Raw genomic sequence first — 21,817 nt, 5'->3', positions numbered from 1 at the left:
GCTAGTCACAGCTTTTTAGCTACTGTGTTAAGCCACGCCCTAATTACATCAGTCACGCCCATTCGAGACACCCCCCCCCCGTTTTTTCCTCCCACTTAAAGCCCTGCATATTTTGCTCTTGTTTTAATTAAGTGGTTTTGTGATGCTTGTAAACACACCATTTGAATCTTAATAATTTCCCTTTCTTTTTCATGTGGTTTTTCTTTCTCCACTTGGCATTTACTGCATATAGTGACTTCTCTATAGATCAGTTTATGTTTATTATTTGGATCCGCATAACCACTGTTCTGTAGAATAATATTCCATGATGAGGGCACAGAAATGGTCTTGGTCATTAGTCTTTCAACCATGTCTAGTTAGCGAAAGGCTCTGGTGTGGGCGCGTGCAAATTAGGTGTACGGAATTGCCATGCACTCACCCCAGTAGGTTTCCTTCTCCAGAGGATCCTCATGGAGGGAGTTGTAGTCGGCGCTGGTAATTCCATCGCTGACATATGTGGTCTCGTGGTAGTAGGAGGTTGACTGGTGGGTGTCAGGGGGCGCAGTCAGTGAGGAGCGCTTCACACTGCCAGACTTCTTCCGAAAGGTCCTGCAGTGGAGAAAAAGGACACCAAGACTCTTCAATGGCTACAACGTTATCTAAGGACAAACTCTGTGATCACTAGTATCAGCACAATAACTGCTCAGAAGGACCGCAGTTTCCCCGGCAAAAGGCAAGGCTAATATTCCATTTAGTCTCCAGCTCTGCCTCTGGTGTTATATAACAATGCCATTGGTTGTTCTGTCTCGGGCCTCCTCAATTATTTTCCCTGGCTGGAAGACATTCACACATTTACCTTTCACTCAGGAATTCCAGCGTTCCCTCTGAATCGACCCCAGTCTATCCAAACATTTTGTATTGTGACAAGTCATTTTGTACTCACAGCTTTGGAATATGATCACCCAAAGCACTGAAACATCTCTGCTCTACATTCCCTGCTTTCAAACCTGCTGTTTCTAAATACTCCCTCATATCATTACCCTCAGATGCTTTATTTACACTCCTGAGGAATTGTCATGGAGCCATGATTTAACCCCTTTGCCTCCTTCTCCAAAGTTTAAGGATTTATGTGAGTGAAAACAAATCTCTGAGCACACGCATTCACATATCAGCATGATTAAGAGTCATCCAGTAGGCCTTATGCTTTAATTGGAGAACAGTTCTTCCGCCAACCTGTTTCGTCTGTGGGTGAGTCACCCTACAACTTCCTCAGGGTTGTTTTGGGGAGTTTTCTCTCTTCATGGCGGTTAAAATCCCCACCTATTGGGTGTTTACTAAGTTCCAGTATTGGGTAGTGTGCAAATTAAATCTTGTCAGCCATGTACTGGAGACGAAAACGCGGCAACAACTTTAAAAACAAAGCAGCTTTAATAAAGAACCAATATGCAATAGTTAGTCCCCAAAATATAATTTCAATGTTTTATATGGAATATTAAAAAATGTTCGGTGCAATTAAAGCATCTCTCCAGTAGGCCCGTATTTAATTCCACTTTCTTGGCTAATTTTGTGTTTCATACACAGATTTTTCAGCGGTCAAACATCAGTCTATTCCTCTGCCTCCTTAAAAAGATTCCACAACATAACCTTCTTTAAAAAAGCCTGGATAGCCAACACGGGGTATTCTGAGGGATATACAAGAAACACGGAAGTAATATTTTGAACAGAGCAGCCCTACTCCTAAGAGACAGAGGTAGCTTGCGTCAATGCAGTCTTCCCAGAATTGGACCATGACTGTTGCCTAATTAAGCCTTAGAAACCAGGCCTTATCATTTGTTATTTACATACCTATTACCCTTCTTGACTCACATTAAGACAGAGATGTGCTGGAAGGCCAATGGCGAAAGGGCCTACACAAATTACTACGAAACCCTAAATGTAGACCTGGGATTCATGACAAACAATAGAAAGTCGTTCAGATAAAGCAATGTCCGGTCTTCACTGCCATCACTACACCACAACATCTAAACAGAAGGTGGTTCCTTTTAAAGGGCTGATTGCGGTGTCCCCTTCAAGACCTGAAATACTTATCACATTGCTCTGGGGAATCTTACTCAAACCTCAGTCATATTCACCAGTGAATTAAGCCAGACTTTGTAGTACCCTGTAGCAGACCCATAGCTGAAGGTGGTTGGGCACTGCCAACCACCAACATAGGTGCCTGAATCCCTGCCATCTGTCTACAATTCTGACATCCATTCCCCACCTACATTAGAGGAGGAGGTGTCCGACATGGCTGCCCTCAACGCTTAGTTTAGAGTTGCCTACCGCGTTGGGGGCTGAGAGATGAAATGGGTGACCATGTCTCAGTTCTGTGATGAATGAGTCTGCTGCTGAGCTTGAGGCCAAGCTGTGCCACCGAGTTGGCTGGGTTCTTTATTTCCATGGTGAGCAGTGACTGCTAACATGATTGCATGCAAAAGGAGCCGCCCTGTGGCGGAGGTGGTTGAAGCGCTGACCCTAGCCCTCAGAGAAGAATATAAAGGGTGGCAATCTTGGCCACTGTGCATCTTACCCAGGGCAGGTGCTCTGGAGGGTGTGGTTGCACACGAGCTGTGTGAAATGCACTTATGAGTTAGAAGGCTCTATGCAAGGGCAAGTATGTACAGGCAGGGGAGTTGCAAGAGAGTCACATACATCACAAATGTGTGACCTTTACTCTCCCAGCCTACAGTGGCACACTGTAGCCCTTGGAAATGATTTAACACATATCTGGATTACTGCTCTGGGGATTGTGCCAGAGATTGGCTGGCAGAACAAGTGTTTCACAGGAAGGAGCGAGAGGGAGTGCATCTCTAGGGCCTTGCAACTTACACTTCCCGAGGGGTAACTGACCTCTATATGAGCAGTTTTTGACCACTCCTGGCATGTTCACCCTGCTGTGGTGTAGGTTGATAGAGCAGTCTCCAGGTGCACCAGCTCCAGAAATGGAGGTTAGGGAAACCTCCCTTCTCCCACCCAAAAAAAAAAAAGCACACTGTGCTCAAACATTCCGCCGAGAGTGAGTAAATTTAAAACCCGTCATACAATATGGATAAGTTGACTGAAAGCAGCGAAACCTTAACTTGTATCACAAAAAGAGCTCGAAATTGATAGGAGGAGGCTGAATCTATGCGAGAGGAATCTGCAGAGAGCAAAGAGATAGCCTAATGGAAGTTAAAAGTAGTCTTAAAGCTATTGATAGATTTTGGACTCTGGCCTTGACGACTTCCAGGTGCAATGCTCAAGCCGCTCATTGCTAATTTTTTAAGCTATAGAGACAGGATCCTTCAAATTGCAAGACAGAACGGGAATCCAGAGTATGAAGGGGATCATACATCCCCCCCCCCCTCCCCCCATATTTTACAAATGCAGTATAAGCTGCGAGGCCAGACTTTCTGGAGATTAAAAAAGAGCTATGTTCAATCAATGTTAAATTTGCCACGATGTGCCCTGCAAAACTGGAATTCCATCACAAACCAAAATACTTTACCTTGTGAATCCCAAAGCGGCAGCCAGGTATATCAAAACTCATGTAGCGGGGGAAAAAAGAAGAGGATTAGGCGGTTTCATCAGCAGCTGCACAAGAAAACCCTGACAGGGAAGCGAATACCAGTAACTGAGTAATGAATGGGCAGGTGCCTATGATGTGATGCCACGGGGCTATAGAATATATACTGTTGATAGGTTTCTTTCACGTAATATTTTATGCCTAGTATAGTAGGTGACTCACGATAGCTAAAACTGGTAGTGAGGGTTGGTGGGATACTTGAGCTGCATGGTTATTCCATCCTATTAGATGAGGATTGGTTATTAGGGAGGTAATATATTAGTACTTGGTGAGGTCAGGGTGGTTGGTGAAAAGTTACACCTCAGGTGTACACCGCTGGCAATAGCCGATTATTGTTAGTTCCATGGGTAAAAGACGGTTTGCTTAACTTTGGGGATTTCAGTTTGGAGTCGGGTGGGGAAAGTAAGGGTAATGCAGACCATAACAGTGGACGACAGGGCAATAACCCTCCCTAACTATGAGCACTGTGGCTCCTTACAGGCCTAGGACTATAGTATGGTACTTCTCACTATTGAACCCACCCCAAAGGTAGGAAAGATGGGTTAACTTAAAGTTTGACCAACCCGAAAAAGGCCCGCCTGGTGGTCCCATACTTAAACACAAAACCGATGTGGCCATACTGGAAAGAAAACCACCCCGTTCCGGGTCATAGCTCTACATCTCTTCGCACTGGGGACAATGTAATACTTTGCATCCTGAAGCACTTACTCTAGGGGTGCCTCTAAATGTATATGCTGCGTCATAGATTTCACATCAATGAGGGCAGACAGATATGTCAATGGCAGGTTTACTCTGTAACACAGAACTATAAATGATGCTTCTATCACTTTAGTGATACCTGTGATAAGTTGGCCTGGTATATGCTGCTCACTAATTCTAGTGATCACCTTGTACCATGCCAAACAACCCTTATGGTGGTGGTTGAAGTCAACCTTGATAGACCAGCTATCCTAGTGGTAGCGTGGACAGTGCAGTCTGCAGGCTAAACTCTTGAGGGCATGTGAAGCCAGCTGTTTTACCATATGTAACCTCCTTGAATACCAAATGAAAGGACACCACACAGATATATATTCAAAATATATATGTATTTATTTACTTAAAAGTATCCCCTATACTCTTTATGAGCACAGAAGCACATTCGTTAAAACAAGGCAGTGTTTAAATATACAAAAGTTGCACAATTATGGATGGGCCAGGTGGCCAGCTAAACCATATACTAAAATAGTGGTATAAGAACCACCAATGGAAAGGAAAGAAGGCCTAGGGCATCGCTGGGACGACAAGGAGCTAACTGTAGTTAGTGACCAGGAGGCCCACAGGATGCATGTGCAGTGTGAAAAGTTACACGCGTGCACCGATTGATTTCAGTGGGTGCGTAAAAGTCACAAAGTTAAAGGAAAAGGAACCTTCCGGATGGACTAGAACCTAGCAACTTGAAACCTAGACACTAGAGATGTTTCTCTACACAGGAGCACCGGAGTGCCAGCGTTACCTCACCCACAGGAAGCGGGTGCATAGGTGTCAATGTTCGTCGGGTTTCGTCGTGCATGTCTATGGAGCCTGAAGATGAAGATGCTGCAGGCGGCCAGGCAGGAAGTGTTCGGGTGGATCCAAGGGTGGATCTGAAGAGTAGACGACCTGTAAGCAGAGGGGACAGTGTTCAAAGTCACTAGCCAGTGACCGGCGTGGAACCAGGAAGGAACCAGGCGATGTCGGGTGCCAACAGGTGAAGAAGGGAAGCTTGTCTCAGCAGCCACGTGGAAGTGAAGGGATCGACGACGACCAACCAGGAGTCACTCACGAGCTGTCCCATGAAGGCTCTAGCTGATGGCGGTGTCGGCTTCTTGATCGGAGCAAACAGGCCTTGGCTAATGCAAGCCACGCGGGAATCGATGCAAGCTTGGTGCTCTAACCAGCAAGGTCAGAGGGGCTGCTCCTTTTCACAGGAGCAAGGGCCAGTCTGGAGCAACCAGACCAGCGGTGTTGTTCATAGATTTCGTCGCCAAGATAGCCACTAGCCAACGGGCCAGTAACCGGGATGATGCGTCGAGTGGCAAAAAGCAAAAGGGCCCCACGCAGATCTCGTGGATGCTGGAGGGCTGATCTTTGGTGCAAATGCTGCTCGGTGTTGGGGCTTCTCAGGGCCCAAAGAACAGCGTTGAGGATGCCTCAGGTGCTGCGCAGTCAGCTTCTCGTGGACGTTTCAAGATGGCCGGTCCCACGTCTCTCGGTGCCTCCACGGGTCTCTTCTTTGCAGGGACTGTGGATCTGGCTCAGAGATGTCTGGGAGTCTGGGTCTTGTCGGGCTCTGGGCTCGGTCTCCGGCGGGAGGCGGCAGCAAAGCAGTCGTCGAGTTGCTGGATGGTGCCTGTTTTCACAGGGTGGTCACTCCTTGGCCACAAGGGAGATTCTTTTCAGTCTTCTGTGCAGCAGAACGTCGAAATCCAGTAGTTCTTCTTATTTAAGTCGAGTTTCAGGATGATCTGAAGTCTTGGGACACAGCTCCTACTCTTATTCCAAATCTAGGGGCCGGATTACCTGCTAGGTCCCTCCTCTGGGTGGGACCAGGAAGGGGGGTGGTTACACCCCCTTTCCTTTGTCCAGTTTCGCGCCAGGACTGGGGCTGGAGAGCCCCAGCTCCGGTTTGAACTGGCATATGCACAGGGACACCTTGTGTGCCCCAGGCATGTCTCATTCTTTTCATCCCTCCCTGCCCCAATACACCAAGGCCTGTCTGGGGTGGTGCTCGCACCTCCCCTGACAGGAAACCCTTTGTCCACACCTCCCAAGCTGGAAGGACTCCCAGCAGCAGGAGGGCAGACTTGTGTCTGTGGTGGCAGCATCCATTTTGTGATGCTGAGGCTGTCTAACTTTACCCGGGTTTCAGGTTGGGTACATGTCGTGTCCCTCTAGAAGGGTGGAATGCTACCCCCGTCGCCAGAACTGGCGAGGGGGTAGTATTCCAAATCGTATGACACCTTACTCAACATGTTTTGATAAAGCCAAACCAACGTTAGCATTTGACCGCGAGGTACATAATGCACTTGAGTATATGTTATGGCAATATCATGAAACAGCTAAAGGACGTGGTTCCGAAAGCTGCAGACAGGCTCAGCTCATGCCAGAGCACCATCTCACATGAAAACAAGCACTCTGCCTCCAGGATTGTTAGGGCCTGCCATAAGAGTGGCTGATAGGTTACCATGTGTCCATATATGTTAGATATAGATATACTATATCTAAGTAAGAGGTGATTACACCAGCTTACCCCAGCTGAGTGATCAGCCAGTTGTGTCAAATCGTGAGGCCAGGCCAGGGGTGGCATAATGCATGCTGCAGCCCCTGGTAGGCCTTGGATACACCTATGCCCTGGGTACCTGGAGTACACTGTTACAGGGGCCAATAAGGTGAACCAGTTCCAATTGGTAATGCACCTAGTGTGCATTGGCATCAGTTTAGGGAGAGAGCAGCAGGGCTGTGGGTCTGATTAGCAGGCCCACAGCCACACTAAGTCATAAAACCAGTGAAGCAAAAGCAAAAATTTGGGGTGACCATAGGATAGCAGACCCTACTCTCCTACAATACCCCCCAAACGCAGACTCTCCGGAACACTTCGACCACCTGCTCTCAAAATACCATAAGTATAAAGTCACTAATATATTCTTGGGGAGAGGAGGTATTTCAACTTGATGCTAGATCACTTGACAGATCCAGGGCCCATACCACCCACACCCTTGGGAAAGCTGTATTGCAAATTATGGATGTGGCAGACTATGGGTCCCACAAGGAGAGTCCTCCTGCTATTATTCCGTGCGCAACTCCTTTGTGTGTTGACTACTGGTTGGTATCTAAGAGCTTATCACACGGACCTGGAGCATAGTATACTTACCAAGCACTTTATCTGACCACTCCCCAATATTAATGAAGATGGAGTTTCCTACAACTCTTAGACAACATCAGTTCTTGAGATTCCCATTGGAAGCTCTAAGCAACTCAGTGTTTAATACAGATTTTGCACAGCTAATACGGACTACTTGTAATCGAATGCAGGATTAGTATAATATATTATGCTTTAAGACGCTTTTAAGGCCTACATTTGTGGCATCACTGCCTCAAAACAAACTGGGGAACCTAAAGCTTTCAGACTCCAGCTGTCTCAGTTGTAGACATACAAGAGGTTGTGGATTGGACTGATGAATACATTGATATCTGTTTTGGCAGGAAGGGGCTGGGAAAGTGGGGAAGGAAGGTCTTGAGAGAACATCAGCATGGCTTCTCAAACATACAGAAGGGCCAAAAATGAAACCGGCATTCATAAAAATGTGGTAGTATAGTGAGTAACACGGAAGGAATTCTTTAAAATTTAATGTGCACTACACTAAATTGCATATGCTCGCTGTGGAGACAGATGTATTGTCAATTGTATCCGATATTGAAGCTATAGCTCTCGCATGGTTGAGCAGGTTATCTAGGGGAACATTATTTAACCCACCACTATCTTCGAAATCAAGAGCGTAATAAGACATTTTGACTCCTGGCTCAGATGGTCTTACATCTGACTTTTATAAAAAAGTACAAAGAACTCCTTGCCCCTCATTGACTCTACCTCTACCAAGAGGCGCTACAAACGTGACTAGACCCACTTCCTACTGAAGAGGTTATCACTCTGGCACTATTGAAGCACAACAAGTAAGAAACACAATGTCAATCCTTCCATTCACTTCCACGGTTACATTTATATAATACGATACAGGCTAATGTAATTCCCTCTAGATTTATACCAATGAGGGAAAAAAGTATCCTCCCAGATAAAGCCAGGTGTAACCCTGGTAGGGAGGAATCTCACAACATCTGCATTATTTTCTTCACTGATTCACCAGAATAGACCAGCAGTGTGGACATTTTTCGATGCCAAGAAGATTTCGGATTCCCTGGAGTGGCCTTTTCTGTTTGAGGTCCGGCTTATGTTGGACCTTGGATCTTACTTTATAGACTTGATTAGGCTCCTGTACACCAACTGGATTGGTAAAGTATGCATTAACACAATACCTGTACTCATGGCCAAGTGTAGGGGCACCCATCAGGGATGTCCCCTTTCATATATACTCTTGGCCGTGTCATTGGAACCGCTATCCTACAGACTGGGGGGAGTGTCATGCACAATAGAAGATTGGTGTTTCCCACCAATGTGGATAATAAGCTTCTATTTTATTACAGGCCCCAAGATTAATATTTCATCACTGGGGTACAGGGATATAGCTGGACTAAGGGTGAACCGACATATGTATGTGCTGTATTAGCTCACCCTCAACCAAGGGGACCTCGGCCTGAATTCCAGAAGTGTTGCAACAGTGACTCAATTAGACATTTGGAGACCTATTTACATAGGGACAGGGAGGCGGATTAGGAATAAATTAAGGCCAGCTCTTGATAAACTATGCATGCAACTGGAGTGGTGGATCACCCACCACTGTCTAAGACAAACAGAAACGCTATTTTAAAGATTACAAAACTGCAAACATCGGACTTCTCTCACAACGGTACATCATAGGTGTGCACATCCCATGCTAATTTTATTCATGTGGCATGGCAATGTCCAAGTATATGGGATTATTTGAGAGACATCTCAATCACTGTATCAAACATTATTCAATTTCACATTGACCCCACACCACTGATTATGCTAAAGGGATATATGGTGTAAACAGATGCAGTAACCTATTTATTTCTGTTTGTGAAGCAGTGACTGGCCATGACTTGGCTGAATGTGCCGATGCCAAACACAAAGGACTGTATTAGAGACTCAGCCTTCTGTAACGACGAAGCAGAATTATTTTCATCAAGGCAAATAAAGACCTCAGGCCAAACATTCATGGCCTCATATGTGATTACTTGTTGGCTTTGAATACAGATTGGCAGTGAAGCATAGTTACTGCTATGCTAGATGTTTTTTTACTGCTGGTCACACTGTTCAGTAGAGTGCTTTGTATGGAACAGCTATGATTCCCTTTCATGTAAATGTTTGACTCTGGTCTTATCACAAGGGAGAAAGGGCTGCACCCATTTAATACTGAGGCCTTAGGAAATGTTCGAATGCTTGTCTCAATCACAGTCCTTATTTGGTCTGTAACTGTATGTTACTTGGGTGGTTGTTTCTTGCATACGAAAATCAAAATGAAGTGTTAAAAAGAAGAAATGGGCGCTTAAATAGCTCCACTGGGGGACCATTAGGTTTGGGAAATTTACATGACTGCAACTTACTTACAGCAGTCTTGATTACCTCTACAGTAAAGTCCTACTCTGGGCTAACTTTATCTGATGTTGCCAACTAATAGAATAGTTAACTGTCCCAAGAACAACTCATTACCAGTCCCCTTGTGTACAATTCAGTGAAAAGTGGTATTCCATGAACACCTGGGTCAGTCCATCATCTTTTACAATTACACTCTGGGCTCTTTACAAAGCTTATCCATCCAGAGGCCTCCCTCTGCTCGCTCCACCACACAATTAAGTTACTTGCCTTACCGCCAGTTCCCTACAACCTATGCCATCAGCATCAGGAGTAATGAAATAAGTCTATCCTTGGTAATGTGATATACACCACAAATAAAAGGAATAGTGTCTATCTTCTCCATGTTTCCACCACCACACATCCACCAGACTCACTGCGTAACGCCAGTTTTCTCTATCCTGCCTAGACCAACAGGTTTCACCCATCCTATGTAACACCCCTTAAATCACTGAAATCCCTCCCCAAAACATGGAAGGAACCAGGTTTATCACTGACCTGAAAAGTCAGTTTGGTTAAGACTTGATGGGGCATAAACACCCAATTGCACATGTATATTGATAATCCCATGGATCCACTTTGAAAGTAACACGAGCTGCTTAGGAATAATTCCATTTACCCACAAATTGGCATTCATTTCCCATAAAATGGGTATCATGGAAAAGGACAAAGTTGGAGCAATGCCATGTAAAAATTGGGGGGACTACTCCCTGTTTGATTGTTTAACGCAGGCCATCAACATTCCATGATATGCACCCAGTCTTTGATCTACTCGAAGGGTTCCTTGGTAACAGCATCTCATTGCTTATTCGTTTTTCCCCATTCATTTCACCATAACCTCCACTTCATTCCTATGAAAATTTTTCAGTGTCAGCAAACACTGTGACCATAACATCGCCCCTCCCCACATTAACCCCACACCCTGCTTAGTGGGTCTAAAACTACCCACTCCCCAAAACACCTGTTTCTCCAACATCGTAAGCCAACTATTAATAAGAACAATTACAACAATATGTAAAGTTGTCAGTCTCCCTGATAATCATTGTCCAGTCGCTGCAGTGCTCATCAAATTAGAGCTATCTTCACTGTCCAAAAAGCACTGCCCAGCATTGCTCTTTGCGGACCCGTGCTTTGTGCCTCCAGAGCAATGCCTAAAGTCAGTAAATACCTGTGGTACGTCATCCTTTCTTCTACCCTCCATGGCTATATTACCAGAGAATTCACTGCCTTCAGTTCATGTTCTGGCATCCCCAGTCCCAGATTTCTTTTGGCTGCACAAAGAGCTAAGATTTCCCATCAACAATCACCCTACGTTTGTCAGGGAAGAATATTAAATATTTGAGGTCTACCCTCTCTTAGTTTGTTCCCAATGCTGTGAAAACTCTTCCTCTGCCACTGAAAAGCTTGAGAACCCTGGAGTTCTCATACGGGACCAGGTATCTATTCCAGTGGCGATTCCTTCGTTAAGGTGAAGGAGGATCGCCCACCCGTCTGCCAGCACAGCAAACATGAAAAATAAAATGGTAGTAAAATGATTGTCATTTTATATTTTAGTGCTGCCAGTCCGAACTAAGTGTCAAGGCAGGGTGGTGTCATTGCTGCTGACTGACTGGCAGTAGGTGAGGAGGAGTATTGCTTCAGTTTAAAGTGCGCATGTCACTTTGGCCGGCTGTTTTGCGATGACCAGCCTGACATGCACACTTTAAACCTCTCTAACCTGAGCTGTCTTAGACAGCTGGGTGGAGAACAGTCACAGGCCTACAAATCCTGTAGGAGCCCTGAGCCAACCGGCTTCAACCAATACTGGTGTTTCTCTCATGCTGGCTAACAGCATGAGAGCAGCATCTGGCTTGGTTTGGGGAGTTGCCTCAGAAACCCATCGCTGCCTCAAAGCCACAGATTGCAGGTTCAGGAACACTAGATAAGTACTTTATTACTTTTTTTATTCAAAATTGTTTTTTGTTCCCCACTGTCCGGCAGTCTGAGAAACACGCTCTGCCTTGAGCCTCAACTCCAAAGCTCTCAATTGTGGCCCGTTATAAACAATGCTGATAACGGGCCACGAGTGAGAGCTTTGAAGTTTCTAACACTGTCTCATAGTGGGTTTAAATATTTGCCCGATCACCCCACCACTTTCAACTATGAGCAGTCGCCACGGCCCTATTCCTCCCTGCTTCTATGATAGCATTACAACATGGTAATGATTGCTCATGAACAGGTCACTTGCAGAGGAGTTGGAATCACGGCTCTATGTGCTCTTTTGACAACAGAAGCAGAGAGGCTCTGTGCTGAAGGACATCTGTAGTCCATTCCTCTATAATAGTTCCATGGAAACATCTAAAGCCTTTTCTGGAATGCTCACAAAACTAACATTTGTGCGGGAGTACCTTTCAGCGTCCTCAGCTCTTTTGAGAAGATAACCAGAATCTTCAGTAAGACTAATTTTACAGGCCAGTCATGCCTCCCTAAGGGAGAGTCCAGGCCGCCAGCGTTACCAGCATCTGTCTTATCACAAATCTGAGGAAGGTGTATATATCCAAATTATTAGTTCAGTGCTGTCTGGCTCCCTTAACCCAGACCTCATTAAATGAGGTAGAAATAGGAGGGTGTAGCTGTGATAACTTCACTACCATGAAAGGCACGTAACATGCGTATTTGTAAAGCGCACGCTCACCCCCAAAGGGGTATCTTGGCACTGAATAACAGATGTCTATTGTTACCCAACTCAATGGTACTAATTTTAATCGACCTCAGGAAGTATGAGAGGCTGAGTGGACCCGCCGGGATGTGAACCTGTGAACTGGAGGTCGAACACAGGCCACTGCAGTGGATGCATCAGTCCACTAAGCCACCTGACCCAACATACTAAATCGTAGTGAGCTAGTGTTCCCCCTTACACAGTCTCTTTATGTGGGCCGCCGATACTGCTCAGGAGGAGAGGAGTGAACTTCTTATTAGTAGGCACAGCCATAAATGATCACCTTGGAGCCCTGCTGTTTCCTCGCTCCTGATCCATGCAGTCACTACACCATAGCACCTCTGGATGGGCAAAGGAAAAGAGGAACAGAGAGGAAGAAGGCAAACAGTGGGGCGCTGGGGGTGAGGTTCAGACCACTAGCTTCCATCCCTAGCCCCATTCCAGCCAACTGACCAGCTGCATCGGGGAGGACCATTTGTCCTGTGTCTGGATGGTTCCTGAAGGTTGCACTAACAGGTACTTCCCTCCACCTACGAGACTCTGTGGCATTCTTCTGCCCTTTTCCACGCAATAGAGTTTGTATCTTACCTCGCTATGCCTGTCGCTAAGCCTCAAATTCCGCCAGGCGAGCTGCACTGTGGCTCAACCCCTGTGTGCAGAGTTACTAGAGTTGTTACTAGAGCCAGAGAGGTCCTCCAGAGGCATTCCATGCTAAAAGCAAACTGTCTGATGAAGGTCAGCTTACTCTGTTCGGTGGACGGAACATCATTGCCCCCCAGGCCAGGTCGCAGCAAGAGGATCAGTTGTCCAGTAGCCTAAAAGCGAGGAGTCAATCCTGCGAGTCACCAGGCCATGCTCTCCCATGTCAAATTCATAACATTTCTGTGGTTTTCGATCTTTCTAGGTAGAATAGCAGCAGGTGTCAACTTGGTATCATACCTGCAGATTTCTGAAATACGGTTGGCCCGGTCTAATGTTTTATAATACTTTTTGCTGATCCTGGTCAGACAGGACAACACCTTATCCAGAACATACTCCGATTACGTGTTTTGGTGCTTATATATTGTAAGAAGTGTAGCTTTTCTATATTCCACCCATGTCTCATACTATAAATTTAGAACTCCAAGAACTTACATTAGTGTGTTAGGTCGTGTAAGGGGCACTAGGATTTCCAATGCTTCAGCTTCAAAGTTTACCATTTGGGGGTGAAACCAAGACAATCAATAATGTAACCTTGCAAGATAGTTGTAACTAGGCCAATAAATGCTCAAATAATGGTAGGTGGTTTTTGGTAACTTGGTAAATGGGTATGGTCATCTTATAAAAACTGAGCACCTCCCCATACCTGTTGCCGCTTTATCTATCCACTCGAATAGATCTGGACTCTGCTAGGACAACTATGAACAGGGCAGGTCCCGAAGAGTGATAAAGTCAAATTTGGTAATAAGAAGTCTGTGAATAACAGAGATAATCATAAAGTCAGGAATTGCAGAACAACAGGCAATAACTCACTGGGCAATTATCAAAGCACAACTCAGGTTCAAAGACAAATTTGACCTGGTGACCAAGTTGTGTGGAATGTTTCTAGAGGGACTCTTAGATGAGGCCGGCCACAGTTACCATCATTGCCATAAAGCCCATCTACTCCTACTGGACCAGGAAGTCTAGTATATAAAATGACTGGAGGTATCTACTGTATGATAGTCCATCTGCCCTCTTCCGTCTGGTTTACTCCGGGACCATGTATGCATTATCTGACAGCCATTCCCACCATTTGCAGTATGTTTAAGTGGCCACCCATTAATCTCTTTCATGCTTTTCTTTGTTAAGTTACAGATGTCTACATGTGGAACCTGCTCAGAAAAATCAGTGAAACATTCAAAGAAAACACTAAGGGCCCCACATTTACAGAAATGTTATTGCTGTAGTTGGGGAAGAGGTTTGGTGTTGTGACAATACTAGGGTGGATCTTGCTGCTAAGACAGCTTGGGAGGCAGCCAATTCTACAAAATAGAGGGTTTGGGAAATGTTCCATCACGTGAAATAGTGAAACATTACAGCAAGTGTGATGATGAATGTTGGCGCTTTTGTCTCCATCTATGATACTAGACTCAGATGGGAACTAGTTTGCTACGTGAGCCCAGGACTCAATGAAATAGTTAGATTTGCTCCAGTTTGCTTAGCGAGTGTTTACTTTAAGTCACCGTGGATTTCCCGCCCTTGCTTGGTGACTTGGTGCTGGGTGCAAGAGTTACTTGAAAAGAATTAAACATTTGTACATAAAACTAGTACAATTCAAATACAAATTATCATAAATGATGGCGGATTAATGCCGAAACATTCATATGAAAAAGCAAGTAAATAAAAAGGGAGGAACTCATGGGATATTCGCTTGCGAACCAAACATGTTTGACAAACATACAAAGAGTGCATGTTAAACGTTTTAGGTCTCTTACTCAAAACATCTCAGTGAATAAGATAGAAAGGAGCTAGATTTGTAGAGGGCTTGTGTTGCCCTGGCAGGCATGCACCTGATGAAGGCTCCAGCAGGGAACAAAGAAAAGAAGAGGAAGGAAACCAGAGCAAGGTGAAAAGAAAAGGTTCTAACTGAGGTAGTAACAGGAGAAAGTGTAGTTCAGAGCTACAGGAAGTAGCAAACATTTGAGGTTTCTGTTGAAAGGAAGATAGTTCTTCAACTGAGCGCAAAGAGGGGGAGGGAGGGGAGTGATGTATCAGCTAAGTGTGAATCTCTGGCTGAGTGACGGAGCACAAACCGCCAGAATAATATTACAAAGTCCAACCACAAGGGTTTAGCAAAAACAACTCGGCCGATTAAGAACCACCAAATGATCCACAATGGAAAGCTTGCACAAACAAAGATTATGAACCTGTATTTTCAATTGTGGTGCAACTAGTGCTATAATCTGCAAACATGGTCCAAGCATTGCACTTAACGACTGTTGTGCTAGAATGGTAGGGGGCATACTGTTCAGTTGGAGGGACTTAAGAAGCCTCTTGGCAAGTGATTCCTACCACCCAATTGTACCCTGAGGACTTCTCCCGATGGGTAAATAAAAACGGTTCTTGGCTTTCTGTGTTCAGATACAGTTCACTCGTATTTTGGAAGAAATCTTCTTTTCTGTTAAAACGTTATTTCAAAGAGGTTTTAAAGCATGGGGCCACGCATTCAGATTGTATCACAACTCCAGCTCCCTTGGAGTGCCAATGCCATGAAGATCCAAGGCAAGTATGGAATAGCACAGGCACTCATGTATCAGTGCCATGACAAATCCATGCCAATTCCTAGAGATGGCCTAGGAGAACTTCCCTGTCATCAAGTGACAAGCCAGTTTTACCCATTTGGCTGCTATGACCTGAATGTCCCGTGGAGCAAGTATAAAGAAGAGCATGATTTTCTGGTGCAATCTCCTAGACAAAGACTCTCTTGATGCAGCTGCACTTAGTTGGAAAAAGATTGGAGTTCTGGAGAAACCCAGAGAGGGCACAACACATTTTTAATGTTCGCAGCAGCCAAACTCCCGCCACATCTGGACAGAGAAAGACGATCTTTCCTAGAATTCAACAATGAAAAGCCAAAAAGTACTCTATTATAGAAAGAGACTGTCCTTAGTGGCCATTTACAGCAACATGGATGGACTAGAATATAACCTGAAAGCACAGGGAGTATGGTTACAATGAGCTTGCAAGAGGGGTGCCTCAAACTATGCCCAATCCACATTTCAGTTGACTCCTGTAACATACCATTAATCCAAAGCACACAGGCATCCATTCTCTCACACAGAAAAGCTGATGTACCTTACCAGAGGACACATACCTAGTGTTGCAGAAAAATATGGGCCGTGGAATGAAAACACTACAACAGGTCACTTACCCCCAACACTGTCTGTAATGCTGGAATTACGCTCACGCAAGATCACTAATAAATACAATTACATGCTACCACAACTGATCAATGGCACACATTCAACCTCACCACGCGATAGCAAAAACAGCGTTGGGCAAGACTGTGTCCACAACTAGGTAATGGGAAGGTGCACTAACACAGAATGAAGTTTACTTTTTCTTGAGTGGGACTGATACGTAGACAGGTGCATGATGATGTATTTTGCATATGGTGGTAAAAGGAGGCTGCCAGAGCCTCCTGCTCAATTTCCGCTCATCTCAGAAACTTAGAGATGCAGGAAGTAAGCACAGCTTCCTGCCCACACCAAGCTGCTTCCTCTCCAGACTGCACAAATGGTTCACCACAGCGCACAGCACTCACCTACCAACTTTGGCGCAGATGAGAGCTCACTCGATAACCTGGCAAATACATAACTGACACAATATCATACAAAGAATACAGACCTTACCAGGAGAAGATAAAAGCTCATCCACTCTCCCAGTTTAAGACACCTCACCAGTTGGTTTTGAACAGACCTCACACACTATTCCTTGTACTGTACAGAGGCCACCCACTGTAACTTACACAGTACAGTATACACTCTCCGTGGCACAGAACAGAGCTTGTACAATATCCATGGTACAGTACAGACTTCACACCATATACCTGGCAACCTACGGATACCTCCACAATCCCTGTGTAACTGGAGCTTTGCCACCATCATCAATCAACCAAGTGGTTTGTAAAGCGCGACTACTCACCCGTGAGGGTCTCAAGGCTCGGGGGGAGAGGGGGGATGTATGGCTGCAGATCTGTCGCAAGGCACTGTGGTTCAGTTATACTGCCTTGAATTGAACAATGTTCTGCGTTTGCAGCATCTATCTCATACCAACTGAGAATATACACTGGACTATCTAGAACATAAACCCCCTTTTTTTAAACCACTCACGAAGTGTAGGTATAGACTATAGACCATACATATTCGCCCCAGAGACATGTACAAACATAATGAGGACTGCAGGGATGACAAATGAGAATGTGCATTTTAGGGTCCCTCCAGTCGCATTCAACGTTCATTAGATGCTACAATAGCACAGAGAGAATGTATTAAAGAGGATGTTGTAGTGACCTCTACTAGGGAAACCACTTTTTGAACACACCCCATGAATGTTATCGTTCTCTTATATGAAGTAAGAATGATCAATACTCCGGGAATAAATATTAAATAAAAATTAACGTGTCCGCTTCGATTACAAGTGGCACTTTCGAGTGGCTTGATATTTATATCTCTAACATACTGTGGAAGTATTGGTATTGTCCATCTAGCCACGTTCGCACACGCACCATTTCAAGATGTTGGTACGGGTGAGCATTCCATCTTTCCCCTGGTCACATGGATCACGTACGTGATCAAGTAACGGGAAACGCTGGCTGTATGAAGCCGGTAGCGAGGGGTTCCCTCAGTACCTACGCGGCGCTGGGAGGGACACAGTTTCTGAGACAGACTCACCTTGATGAAGTAAGCAGGGGGGCTGGGAGGTTTGGATCCATGAACAATTGGGGTAACCCAGTGCCCATTCTCTAATCTCCACGATTGAAGGCCAATTAATCTCGATATCCAGTGTGGCATGACGAGGCACAACTTAGAGTATAAGTGCATGGGAGATTACTCCGACAGAAGTGGTTGACAGAATGATGTGTAATCGTCAGTGCAAACTGATCAAACCTCTATTTAACCACCAGTGTATTATCATTGTACTTTTTCCATCTACTTATATGGTGTGTGACTAAAGGGAGCCGTCCTCACTCCCCTGCCAGTTGGAAGACTATTTCCAGTGGAACTCGGTAAGAGATACAGAGAGCACGCTCAAGAGAGTGACCAGAGTAATGATTGCCCACATTTTTTAATGATATTGAGTGATGGTTTTACGCTCATTTAGGACGATTTGTTCTACTAAACGGTGTGTTCGTAATTAACAATTTGTAACCACTGTGTCGCACTTAACAAGTTTAGAGGGAACAAGACCACTTGTTCACGAGTAGTTTTTTAATCTTTTGACTATCAAGCACTATTATGATCACTGTGTTTTAAGCCTAACCAGGGAGTCCACAAATAAAGGGGCATTTGGAGATCCCCAAGTTAGTTTTAACAGTGTTCTTCAACACTTATTCTTGGATGCCGCTATTCTTTATGTTTGTGTTGTCTCCCCCACCTTTTTGCTCCACCTCTGTCGTTGGCTTGCACGGGAGGTGTGTTTAGCAGCCCTATGATGAAGCATGCCACAAATGTTTGTGGGTGAGGGCAGTTTTTCTAACATATGTGTTTTGTCATTTAACCTCTTCTAAAAAGAGACATTTTACTGCTCCTACTTCTCTGTATGTGTAAGGAGGTTGAAGTAGGTCTGTCCTCTTTCCTCTTACTACTGTGTGTGGAACTTATTAGCGCAGCTGCTGAGCCGCAGGGGGTTTTATTAAGCACTTAAATCCCTGTACACTCATTCAGACTGACATTTCTCCAACTTTGCATTGTCCTGGAAAACGTCAGAACTACAGGGTCTAGCATATGGGGAGGATGATGTGGAGCAGATCCTCTCAGGGACATCATTACTCGGTGAGACCACTATCAATCAAGTCCTATCCCAGGGTGAAGGGTGGGACACACTGGTAGAATTGAAGAAATCACATCTGAAGGCAATCCTACACTGGGCCATTCTAACTGAGTACCTCAGGGCGAATGCAGCCCACGGGGTTTAACAGTCAACAACGAACCATTGATCTTCTTAGAGGACACATTATTCCGGAAAGATTGTGCTCTTATAGCCTGGAAACGTACGATTAATACAGCCAAAAGGATAGCAGACACCCTCTACATACAGATTCAAACCAGTGAACAAGGCCTTAAAGCTAGCATCGTATTGGCCACATACAAAAGGAAACTGGAAGAAACTAACATTGAGTTGGGCAAGTATAAAGATTACCTACTTTGGTCCAAAGTTGACAAATTGCAAAAGGACTTGAAGAAATAAATTCTCCAAGGAGAGGATATACCCATACACCACAGAAGAGTATGTCCAGAAAAAAATGGAGGACATGAAAAAGGGACCACAGGGTAACAGAAGGAACACAGACACAATGAGCCCAAGCAGTGACCTCACAGAAGAGGAACGGACAGGGGCTACTTTGCAGGTCCACGCCCGACATACAACCCTATTTACCCAAACTATCTAGGGCAGGGTTTTGGTTGGCCTCCAATGTTTCAACAATTGTCACCAATGCAGGGACCCCACAACCCCCAATATCCACAAATGCTGAATCCTTTTTAGGGAGAGGCACAGAGAAAGGCAGGGGCAAGAAGAGATGCGCACAAGGGGTGCAGTGGGAGGACCTGAACCAGACGGTGACGAGAAGCATGACGAGGGATCCCTCCCCTGGGACCAGCCTGGAGTAACTTTTGTTATGAACCTTACAGACACCCCACTCACTGGGCCACAGGATTCCCTGCTAAACAAAGGCCTGGGTGTTGTGCCGACGAACACTCTGGACAGTTTTTAAATCAGTCAGGAGCTGGCGGATTTTTTGGGGAACATCAGGCTCAATGTTTTCTTTGAGGGCAGACCGGAGACAGGAGATAGGGGTGGGGATACTGACTTTCGCCCTAAGTCTAATTTCACCCCGATGACCTCAGAACTCCCCATTGAGGTAGCGACCTTTGAACAGGCAGTAATCTATTAAGTGGAAGCATTGGCTAACAAGGAGTCCCACCCATTCAGGAACCTCACGAGATGTGAAAAAGAGGCACTGGAACAACTAAAGAACCCCGGCATCATCATAAAACCTGCAGACAAGGAGGTGCACTAGTACTCCAGACCAAAATAGCCTATGAAAATGAATACTTGAGATTGCTCTCAGACACCAGAAACTACAGGATTCTCCAGAGGGACCCAACCCCGGAGATCAGGAAGGAGATAGCCACCTTGTTTGAGGAAGGAATAAACAATGACTGGATTACAGAAAAGGAAGGGAGCTTCCTCTGTCAAGAGGACCCTGTAATCCCTTATTTCTATACCTTCCCAAAGGTGCACAAATCAACCTAACCTCCCCCAGGCAGACCCATTGTGTCCGGGATCGGTTCGATTCTTGAACCGTTGTCGCAGTTCTGTGACTTTTTAAACCCTTGGTTCAGAATAGAACGGCCTACTTGAAGGACACCACTGATGTCCTCAATCTGATCAAGGACATTGGATTTGATCCCACCAAAGAATTTTTGGTGGGCCTGGATATTGAGCCCTCTATACAAACACACCCCAGAGGGAAACCCTAAGGGTTATAGAGGAGACTCTGTTTGACCAAGATTGGTCATATTGTACTCCTAGGTAATTCATCTTGCACCTTGCTGAGATAGCATTAACTAGAAAGGTCTTTGAATTTCAAGGCACTTACTACTTACAGACCCATGGTACATCCATAGGCAGTGCCTTTGCTCCCAGTTTGGCTGGACTCTATGTGGCATCCTTTGAAGAACAATTCATCTTCGCTCCAACCAGCTCCTGGAGTAATAACATCAAACTGTGGAGACGATTCATCGATGATGTGCTCCTGATTTGGGAAGGCGATGCACAATCCATCACCGATTTCTTGCACTGGCTCAATGACCGGAACCCTCTCCTACACTTTACATCTACAGTGACGAGGGAATGCCTTTCTTTTTTGGACCTGGAAATTATCCTGAGGAATGGCAAACTCCAGACACGGATTTTTCATAAACCCACAGATAGGAATAGCCTCCTCTTATTCAACAGCTTCCACCCGAAATCTTACAGGGAAAACCTTCTGATGGGTCAGTTCCTGCGTCTCCGGAGAAACTGCTCGGACACAGGGGACTTCAGAGAGGAGTCCAACACTCTGGCAGGAAAACTACAAAACAGAAAGTACCCACAGAGAATCATCCAAAGAGCTCAGAAGAGGGAACTGAACTGCAATAAGGAGGCCCTCCTGGAAACAGTGGACAAGTCACAAACAAACAGCGCCATTTGTGTTACAACTTAACATCGCATCCAACAGCATTACATGCATCATAATGCGCAACTGCAGGATCTTAAACTCAAATGGATTGAACCTGGACAAGCCGCTCTTCTCCTTCAAAAGAAGCCAGAACATAAGGGACCACCTAGTGCACAATAGACCCAGACCAAACATACAGAGATACCAAGAAAACCTATGGGACCTCCCTCCGGTGACCGGGCACCCAAGGTGCGGCTCATGTGACGTATATAATCTCACGGAGGAATACCAAAAGCATTGACATGGGGCTTGCCTACCCCTGGGGACAGCGTAGGCATA

At 45.3% G+C, this 21,817-nt stretch overlaps 1 protein-coding gene across 1 annotated transcript in view; it reads right to left on the bottom strand.

Moving 5' to 3' along the window:
* The window catches only part of SUN2 (Sad1 and UNC84 domain containing 2), a 116,333-nt gene that overhangs the window by 73,118 nt on the left and 21,398 nt on the right, over nucleotides 1–21,817 (bottom strand). The window contains exon 3 of the mRNA XM_085601282.1: nucleotides 419–588. Coding sequence (XP_085457408.1) covers nucleotides 419–588 — 170 coding nt within the window. The remainder of the gene's footprint in view (nucleotides 1–418; nucleotides 589–21,817) is intronic.

This window comes from Triturus cristatus, chromosome 4_2, assembly GCF_964204655.1.
Source record: "Triturus cristatus chromosome 4_2, aTriCri1.1, whole genome shotgun sequence".
Classification (NCBI taxonomy): Eukaryota; Metazoa; Chordata; class Amphibia; order Caudata; family Salamandridae; genus Triturus; species Triturus cristatus.
Note: the sequence above shows the minus strand (reverse complement) of the source record. Positions and strands in the feature narration are given on the sequence as shown.